Raw genomic sequence first — 11,103 nt, forward strand, 5'->3', positions numbered from 1 at the left:
TTAAAATCTTATTTATCTAATAATTATTACAAATTAATCTATAGTAAACATAGCTTAAATTACAAACAATATTAAAAACTGTTAAATATTTTTTGAATTCAAAGAAACAAAATTACACTTAAAACATTTTAATTGTCATACCATCATAAAAATGAAAAATTTAAACACTAGCATTATAATAAATAAAACTAAAAGCTTGAAAATAAAATGTAATTTTCCTGTGTTAGTACTTTGAATTATGATTTCATTATATTATTTAACTAGGATATTATACTAAAAACATCTCAATTTTAGCAGATTATATTTAATAAATTGAGGTTGAGGACAATAAAATCCCCCTCACATTTAATTGTTACAGCTATTAAACTAACAAATCCCAAAACCCAATCATTATTACATAAACTAAATCAATTTCATTTTTTTATTTTTAATAGTGTATATATGTATAAAAAGAAAATTGAGAAAAAATATGAAATATTTTTATTTAGGTTAAACTACATAATCAGAGATTTAATTATTTAATAAATATTTTAACCAGAGTAACTTCTGAGTTAAATTTAACCTTAGATATTCATATATAAAAATAATAATAAACATTGATGTATCTTAACAAATTTAATATTGACCATTTGACCAAGACCCAACATTTTTTTAGCATATTATATGTTAAAATGGAGATAGTTTTTATTTAACCTTGAAAATATTAAATTAGCAGCCAAGTTTATTTAAGTTATTTTTTACTACCTGTTTTCTATAAAAATTAATCATCGTTTTCTAAGTACAACAAATACACATTTTATGAAGTAACTCATATTAAATGTAATATCTAGTTATATTTTAAGCTCAAAGATCATTTATCAATATATCTATAGTTATTACTTCAAACAATAAACCTATTATTCTCAAATACTTTTCTTATATAATAAGTCATAAAAATTTAAAATATATTAAATTAAAACTTCTAGTAATGAGCTTTGAAATTATTTAATATTCAAAATTTATTTTTAGGAACAAAGCATGAGTATTTAAAAACTAAGTATTTTTTACTTAAGTCCATTTTAATTTACTGATAGATAAAGGCAAAATAAATAATAAAAGAATACATAAGTAATGACCTATCAACAAAAATGAAAAATATCTAACAAGTTTAAATATTTCTTAGTAACAATGTGATTTATATATTTACTTAAACCTTGAAAATGTTATAAACTTGCATGTAATTTATTCAAAAAAATTTAGAATAATAGAGCATACATGGTTCACATAAACAATTTATATAATTGATACATAGTATTTAAAAGATAATAATTCCAATAAAACCCATGAAACTAATATTATATCAATTTTAACTATAAAAGATTAACAGAAATTTTATATATTTAAGGATAAGAATCTTTAGAATCAATTAAATTTAAAATAACAAAAAAGTCTATGATTTAATATGTATACAAATAAATATTATTGTCTCAACATTTAAGCTTTTATCAATACTTTTTAATAATAATAACTAATAATATAATCACTGTTAACAGCTACAAAAGAAAAACTGTATTATACCTCCTATTTGCATCCAATAATATTGAATATGTAAACATATTTCAAAACATAGAGAAAACAAAAAGAAACAACTCATTTTCATTGGAAAAATTTTATAAAAAGTTCACAGATCTGTTCGAAATCAAAATGGAGAATATAAAAAGCATAAAATAACGATATAGAAAAGTTGAAATATAATAAGCAAAACAGAATTTTTCTGAAATAAAAATGATTGGTGTGAACCAGCCACATTTGGCAAGTTCCTGAAAATCATATACGAAATGTCTTTATAAGAAAATAAAAAAAAAGCGACCAAGGGGAAGAGCTCGCCAGGGGTGGTTAGATACAATGAAGGACATTTTAGATATCAAAAAGTAAGAGTTATAGGACATTAAAATAGACCAAAATGGATGGGAAAGTTTTATAGAAGTGTGCAAAAAGCTGTAACAGCTTGTGAAGCACTAAAAAAATCTAGTAATAAAGAAAATATGAGTAAAATATATCAATTTTTAATTAGCAACACTATAAGAACTTTTATTGTATACATTTCTCTCTACACAGTACACACTAACTGCAATCATTAATTTTAATAGCATGAAGACATTAAACAGTATTATGATATCACTATCCTTTGATATTTAATTTTTGTTTAGACCTAATTAATATTTGTAATTTAATATAATATTGAATCTAAGTTAATTTAATCAGCAGTGTCATTATTTTATAACTATATACGACTATATATCATTTAATAATATAAATAATTTATATACAATTTTAGTATCTATATTGATTTATTTTTTACACAAATATAAATATATTTATAAGTTATCATTATATCACCAATGGTAATTACCTATAAGTTTATATCATGTTAACTTTTTATGAGTAAAAACCGGTTTCTCTACCTATAAAATTATAATGAGGTTAAGTATTAAATCATAGGTATTTTGATTAATTTAACATTTGGACAACTAGTTTGGCTACACTCGGATACCACAACAATTTTAATCAATCAATAAAATTTGTATGTGTAATTACTTTGTAAACAATTAACAGTCGGACTTATTAAGTTGCCATCAAATTGAAAACAAAATTAGTAAAATAAAAATAAAAACAATAAACACGAATCAGAAGAAAAATGAATTACTCATTCGAGTTATATCACCTTTTAAAGACTATCACCATGAATCGGCTCTTCCTATCACACTCTAAATTCAAGTCTTTTGTTAAGTACTCACATGAACGGTCGTATCCTCGAGGTTCGATAAGGAATGACTCAAATGGTAATTTCGGACCCCAACGACGGACTACTTTGCATGGTTTAAGTTATAAAACAAGAGCACAACGACATGGTAGGCGGTGAAACAAAAGAAAAACGAATACTTTCGCGAACAACAAAAACGACCGATGATGATAATCGTCACGGATTTGAATCAGACGCAAACGATTGACGACGGCTAAATACTAATGAATCACTTCCCGAGAGCCGATAGTCAATGCTGTTGGTGACTTTCCAACTCTGGGGGGCCGTTCACAGATCAGTAATCAGTAGATTATTAGCGGTCGGAAGGTGGAAGAGAGGTGCGATACTGCAAGAGTGCAAAAAATAACAAACGGGAGCGCGAAAACAAAATAAACAGAATATTGTACTGGTCACAGGGGGTTCGCAGCTGTTTCAAAGGTTGGGCTACTATTATCACACACTGATAACGGTTATTTCACAGTGCCGCCGAGAAAGAAATGCATTATACGCTTAGGCTAAATCCTTCTATCTTTGAAAGTTCGAATTAATATTAATATGTAATATTATTTTATCTTAGTTCATGTTACTTATAAGTTAATTATGGTAAAAAAAATATTGATGTGTTCTGACAATCGTGAACTGACGTTCTATTGCATATGTATGGCTATAAACAGTATAAACTAATGTATATATTATCTACAACCTATTAAGTAATAACAATTAACAACCGTATTTGAAACTAGAAATTTTAGAAATCATTGATGTTTAATAAAAAAAACTTACTTTAAATGACACTTAATGATGAGTTCACTGATATTACCACTAATAATGTAAAATATTCTTTATCCAATATTGTAATTTTTATATTATGGTGTATGTTAATCCGTATAATATAAAATATTGTTAAATCAAAATAATTACATCCATGCTTGTCTGATATTTATCGTGCTATATTCGTTAATGACTGCTACAATTTTTTTTAACCTCAGTACCTCACTAACTAATCTTCAGTTCTTCAGTATACAAGTATATTAATGAACAAGATCATCTATCAAAGTTCCAAAACTGATTCCAACTTTTGAGAATAAATTCATACGTAACCGAATTTATTTGCAAAATCTTTACATTAAACTCTATTAAAAGTTATACACTTATACCATGTAGACCGAACTTTTTATAAATATCCTTTAATCCCGATAATTGATAAATTTATGCATTGTCTCATAGTGGTGTCACTAACGTCCGCATTCAATACTACTCGAATAATCCGGATATCCAAATCCGAATAATTTGAATATTTTAAACTTGTTGCTTACTTATTAAAATTTAAATATTTTATATTTAATGTATAGGTTTAGACTGTGTTATATTTAAATCAGTAAAACTTAAAATTTAAAAATAATAGTTTGACATAAATTTTACATTATTAGAAATTTCGGATTCGGATATCATAAATTCGGATTTTTGACATCAACATTATTTCAGATTAGTAAAAAGATATATTAGCAATAACTCTCAATATAATACCTAACTTAAAAATATAAATACTTCCTTTTTCTTAATTACCTTCAATAACAAAAAACTCCTTACAGCCATAACAACCACCCTAATTCACCAATCTCCAACCTGCAATCACTACCCTACCTAAATAACTCTTCACACCTAAAAAGCTAAAACTTAACTTTCTAAGAGATTTACTAAAATACACTTGATGTAAAAAGAAAAATACGAAGTGAAATCACTGAATTATAGTTCCTAGATATCAAACCAATACATCTATTAACTACCTACCTATAACATAACTTGCACTTATTGTTTTGTAGGTATCCCTATGGAAATTATAATTAATAAGTAAACGTATTCGTCAATAATAATAAAAAATACCTAATATTATTATTTTAATCATGATACTTAATTATTACTAGTTAATCAGTAAACTGCTTTACTAATATAATATTAATATAAATTGCCATTATAAATAATATGTATTAATTCATCCAGTGGCGTATCCAGGGGGGGAGGCACGGGGGCCATAGCCCCCCTCGTTGGCCTTATTTACTAGATTTTGTTTTAAAGATTTAAATTTATTTGTATGCATGAACGCATACTACACATGCATACATACACTTATAATTTTGTTGGGATTAACCCGTTTTTAACTTTATGACTGACTGAAAATATAAACATTAAATATTTGGTTTATTTTATTTTTTTTGTTATTGGTAGTAGGTAGTATATATGGTAAAAATTTAGACAGTGTGTGCCCCCCCCCCTAAAAAAAATCCTGGATACGCCACTGAATTCATCCAAGTATTTTCATACCTACATATTATTTTTATTTAATTAGTCATATTTGTTTTTAATTGAAATTTTTTTTAAGCTTATAAATTCAGTTAAATAATTAGAATATAAGAAGTGTAAACTTAAATTGATTATAATTATATTTAGTAGAAAATAAAATAAAAAATTATTTAATATTATAATTATTCACAGGTAAAACAAGATTTTGTATAAAACATCGATCTAGAACCAAGCTATGTATATTTTCAAATGTAATAAAATTCTATGCAAATTACAAACTCAAGACGTAAAAAATAATTAAAAATGTTTATAAATAAATTGATTAAACAATTAAAATTTGTTTCAAAACTGTACACAGGCAAAGCTTAGTATATTGGCAAGTTAGATAATAAACTTTGAAATTGAGGTTGACTTACACATACCTGGAAAAAATATAATGAAAAAAAAATAAATATACCCAATAAAATAGTATAAAAAGTAAAATAAAGTTCACAAGAATGCCATACAATTATTGTACTATAATAATGTATGATATATTTTGTAATGAAATATTAAGTGGATTATACCTAGTCTTTTATATGTACATTAACATAAACAAATTTGAACTTTAGAAGTTCTAAAATGTCTATAATACTATAATAAACTCTCACTACCAAGTGTAGATTAATGTGGCAGTACTTAAATATGTTTGAATATTGAAAAACTTATTTCAATAGAATATCTTTAAAAAACTGCATTTTTATTAGTCAACTATTAATAAAAATCTTAACTGGTTTGAGCAAAGTAGTTACTTAATTTCACAAAATAAGATAATACATATATCTTAGTTTATGCTCCCTTTATACTATTTGGTACACATGATTTATCATCTATGTTTAAAGTTACTAGATAAAAAACGCTGTATGTCTGCAAACAGGTACCACAAATTGTACTGATTATAAAGTCATACATAGATAAAATTATACTTTTTTTTCTATAAAAAATTAACATTAAATTATAAAGCAATAATTAAAAAAAATTAATACAGAAATACTATAAGATTAATAATCTAGGACATGTTATATGCTTTCATTGGTATAATTTTATAATGCGAGTTGTGAACATAAAAAAAATAATGTAAAACATAGTTGAACCTTATTTTAAAATAATATCAATAAGAGCATATATTTCCTACATAATGTAACTTACTTTTAAGTTTAATAAAAGGTAAATTGTCTCCAATATTAAAGTTAACAACATAAAATGGTTTTGCTAAACACAAAATTGGTATAATGTTAGCAAGACTAAAAACAACACACACGGGTAAATGTTATAACATCATCTTAAGATTTATTATTCGATACTCAAAATTATAAAAAGTTGTTTTCTTTTTTTTTCAACTTTTATAATGTAAAAATAGTTTATTTCCCTAAGATTAACTCTTGTAAAGTTATTTAACAGCAAACTAATGACCATTTTTAACCAATTTGCAATGTTTTAGTCTTATTCTTTATCACTCACAAACTTTGGTTCGGTTAAAATTTTTGAAATAATAATGTTTTAATTTTAATGCATAGAGCTAATAAATTTATAAATTATTACACTTAATAATTAAAGGATCATTATTAATTCATTAAACACAGTACAGTATTATATTAAATACCAAGTAATAAAAAACACAGTTTTTTTTTTTTTTTTTTTGTTTATTCACATTTTGAAATAGAATAAAATTTATAACATTAGTTATCCTAGAAATTCCTGAAAAAAAAAAAAACAACAAATAATTCAGTTAGTTTGTTATCAGATTTGCTAAAGAGTATTTACTTACTTAGCTACAATCCCGTGTTCTTTTGCTAACCTTGTTATGCAGTCATCTGACTCTCCCTAAAAAAATAAATGTATGAATTAGTATGAAATATGCATTTTGTTTATAACTAAATTAGGTATGTACTTAAAAATATACTGCAAATAGAATATCTTAGTATAATTGAAATCTGCTTAACTGTTACTTTTTAATTTTTATGCATATTTATTGTCGTAAGTTAATTTTTTTTTCATTACATAAGGTTTGTAAAAATGTTCCATAAAAAAAAAAACTATAGTACACTTGACCCATATTTAGTAATATATATAAGTGATACTAACAAACAAAACAAGTTTATTATTACTTAACATAGGCAAAATTAAAACTAATTGAAAAAAATATAGGGAATCGACAAAAATAAATGTAAGCAAATGAACCAAATGACACAAATATACATCAATACAATAAACTATAAGATAAAATTAAAATGTAAGAAGCACAAAATATACATTCATAATATAACTGATGAACAAAATAAATATATAAAGATAATATAATAATACATTTTTTTTCTTAATTTGTAACATTTTTCAAATATGGCTCAATATAAATCATTAATCATTATCAAAAATCATATTTACAAAACCTAATGAAAAAATAATCAAATAGTAATTTAATAAAATCTAGTTTTATATAAGTGATAATTAAGTACTGGTCAATATGACAGTAATATTAAGTGTATTAAGCTTTAGTTTTGCTTTTAGTAAATTACTTCAATGATAAATTCCTGATTATATTTAATAAACTATTATCAACTGATTAAAAGGTAAAGTCTTAAATTCTTAGGTTTGAAAATATATTCAATAGAATATATTAATTAAATTTCTTTGACACTAGTGCAAACTAACCACACATTAAGTTAGCAATACAACCCTGATAAAGTGTTAAATTTTGTGCCAAAGATTAAAATTTCTGAACTAAGCAGCTCAATAAATTGTGTGATAAATGTACTAGTTAACATATATAATACCTAAACTTGTGAAAAAAAATGAATTAAATATATTATTTAATATACTAACCATACGACGAATAGCTCCACTAATGGTCAAGATTTTATGATTTCCTGTTATGCGACCAGTGGACGAGTCGATTTCGGCTAAATTGATCTGAATAGAAGCGTGATCTTTAGCAGGAATGATACGGTTGCTGGCAGAGCTATTAAAAAATAATAAAATGTCAATAAACCACGAATACTGTAAAATGCCATGTGGCTCGAGAGATTTTAAATGTCAAAATTAAAAACAAATTTGTCATCATCCGAAAAATGCTCACCATTTCCTTGGGCAGTACAGGTCAACGAATTCTCCGGCGTCGTTCTGCATTTTGAATTTTGTAAGTTTCTGAATTCACAATTCAAAAATTCTAGATCGAAAGAAATCTAAAAAAAATTTAGGGAAGTAAATATATTAAAGAAAATTAAGAACTCGAGAATGATATGGTATACATAACCTCAAATTTCTCGTAGACAATTGTAACGTCTTTGATCTTAAATATTATTTGGTGAATGGATAGTGGAATAATTGCTCATATACACATGTCGTGTCGTGTCGTTTACTCCATGAAATATTCATACATTTCAAATACTTATTTTTCCGGGTTCGTACAGCTAAAGAGTATTAATTAAGTATTTAAGTCCAATTTATAAACTAATTAATTTCTTTAAAGATCACCTATTACATTTTAAATTTGAACGCTGGGTGGTAGATTGTTATTTAAAAAGAAACAACTGATAATTTTTTAGAGTGTTCCACATTTGACAACTACTAACAACTGAATAACTACTATACTGACTTATATTCTTTGGAAGTAGAGTTAAAGTAAGACTAGTAAGAGTATTACTATATCTACTGACTAGTGATTACTACTTACAATAGTAAAATTAATTTCCAAAATATCTAACAGTAGTATTAAATATAATAGATTTAAGATTATGATTTTTATAAATTTGCTACCTATAAAAAATCGTGTTATAAATCAATTATACACAAGAAATGAGTTTTCGCCTTCAGTGTGTAAAGAAAATTTAATATTAATTTCTGATGTGAGTACTAAGGGATTTACAAATTTCTCGAATGAAAGCTTTTGCATCAAATACAACAACTATTAGGCAAAGGTATAGCTGATATAGGTACACGAATTGTGTAACACGATGCAAATACAGAACAAAGCGTACTATAAATAAGTGTGATTAAAATATTGACATTTTATATAATAAGAGAGAGAATTTGTCATATTGCAATAAGTAGTTTTTATTTATTTTTTTAAACAATATTTTTTGAAAGGTAAAATAATCATAGTTTAAATTAATAATACAAATATAATATTGTTGACCAACTACAGAAATTCACAGTAACATGTATCGTATCAATGTATCGTAACTTTAAGGTCGGAAAGAAACTAATCATATAATATCCTTAATTTTGACTACGTGGTACATGTACGTGAATTTATTTATAGATTACTTTTTTTAAACTATAATTTTCCATGTGTGTTAGTTTTATTGCCTACTCCCGTCTTACACACGGCTCGCATGTGTTTTCTGATTCGTATTATAATGTTATGTATTTATGAAAATCAATGTGACATCGAGATTTGTGACGGTATCTATAAAATAAATATTACCGTAAAAAATGCATTAAATTATAAATTAGAAAACTTTATTATACTAGAAATAATTAAAATCTACGTTTGAAAAAAAGTTTTAAACTTGTTTTTAACTAATTCATGCGCTAACACTAAATTCAAATACTTATGATAACATTATCTATCAAAAGTGAAAAATTTATTTGGGGGGATAAACATTTGGAGGACTTCTTTACTCGAATGCTCAAATTTTGATATTGACGCCACTAAAAGGGTGCTTGACTTTAAAAGGTATATTAGTTTACAGCATATACTAATTTAATAAAAAATAGTTAGCTCTACTAGCTGACTACTAGCTAGTACCATGATGTCAACAATTAAGAAAATTATTTTCATTATTTCAACTATTTTAGTTTATAACTACAATTAAAATGGTATCTATAAAATCCAATATAATAATAATTGATTTTTAAAAATATTAAGAATGATACTGAGTTCATGTAAATAAAAATAGGTGCGTAATAACAATAAATAACACAAATAATTATATTTTTTATAAAATAAATAATACAATGTAGTTTATATTTGCTTATATTTTCTATAAATAATTATAGTAAATATTCCTGTCAGATTTATTTGCTATTCTAACTTTTTTATGTATACATAGCAACAGCCATTAGGTGATTTACCAATTTAATATAAGTATCTAATATTTACCACAAAATTCAAACAGTTACGTTCTTACAATTTCTTTCTTTTATTAGTTATTAAGAATTCTATAAATAAATCAAATAATCAAAAGATTGTTGCAGTGTCAGTGTGGCTATAATATTTTTAGAAATGACTTTACACTTTTTTTTATATACTAAGCTTTGTTTTTGACATTCGACAATATTAATTATTATAGCTAATGACTACTAACTTAAAAGTACTATTGCAATAAGTTCTCAGTTTTAACAATGATAATATTAAGTATACTTGATAATAATTATTAATTAATATCATGTGATGTTTCAATTTAACGTGCAGTACCTAATCAAAAATTATTACTTATAAAATTATAACCATCAATAAGTACTGCATTATCGTCATTTACACGGATATTAAATTTATAAACCTTTACCCAGTATATAGGTACTCGATAGTCGGCTTAATTATTAGTTATATAAAAAATCTAATAATTTTAAAGTTATGCTATCTACAATGTTTGTTAAAAAAAAAAAGAAACACTCATTTGAATACTAATGATAAAATAGATAGATTTTTTGATTTCACCATTTATATTATAATATAATTATGTACTTATATGAAATAAGTTATTTTTAAATCTATGCATTTACTTATGAAATAAATTAAAAATGTAATACTATCTATTTAGATTTGATGTAAAAACGGGAAGAAAAATATATCAATAAAGATATTAAAAGAAATAATATAGGTCAGATAATATTAATAGCTATATAGTTATAAAATTATAATTTATAATATTATATAATACATAACAATATACAATTATTATAATGTAATTATAATAGCAACAATTAAAAAGTAAGCAATTAAGCTCTTAAAAGATATCTACATGAATGATGATGAC

The 11,103-nt window shown here is 24.3% G+C and overlaps 1 protein-coding gene across 1 annotated transcript; it reads right to left on the bottom strand.

Annotated features, from left to right (window-relative positions):
- Positions 1-6,788: 6,788 nt before the first annotated feature.
- LOC112602678 (40S ribosomal protein S21) lies at positions 6,789-8,360 on the bottom strand. The gene is made up of 4 exons (XM_025350883.1): positions 8,199-8,360; positions 7,946-8,081; positions 6,891-6,946; positions 6,789-6,820 (listed from the first exon to the last, which is right to left on the bottom strand). The coding sequence occupies exons 1-4, from the start codon at positions 8,246-8,248 to the stop codon at positions 6,811-6,813; spliced, it is 252 nt and encodes an 83-aa protein (XP_025206668.1). The 5' UTR covers positions 8,249-8,360; the 3' UTR covers positions 6,789-6,810.
- Positions 8,361-11,103: the final 2,743 nt, after the last annotated feature.

The sequence above is a fragment of the Melanaphis sacchari genome, unplaced genomic scaffold, assembly GCF_002803265.2.
Source record: "Melanaphis sacchari strain LSU unplaced genomic scaffold, SCAv2.0 Contig8_pilon_pilon, whole genome shotgun sequence".
Classification (NCBI taxonomy): Eukaryota; Metazoa; Arthropoda; class Insecta; order Hemiptera; family Aphididae; genus Melanaphis; species Melanaphis sacchari.

Coding starts and splice junctions, on each gene's coding strand:
- LOC112602678 (XM_025350883.1), bottom strand. CDS start 8,248: ATGCAGAACGACGCCGGAGAATTCGTTGACCTGTACTGCCCAAGGAAA. Junction 8,082..8,198: donor CTGTACTGCCCAAGGAAATG/GTGAGCATTTTT, acceptor ATTTTTTAATAG/CTCTGCCAGCAACCGTATCA. Junction 6,947..7,945: donor GTGGAGCTATTCGTCGTATG/GTTAGTATATTA, acceptor TTATTTTTTTAG/GGAGAGTCAGATGACTGCAT.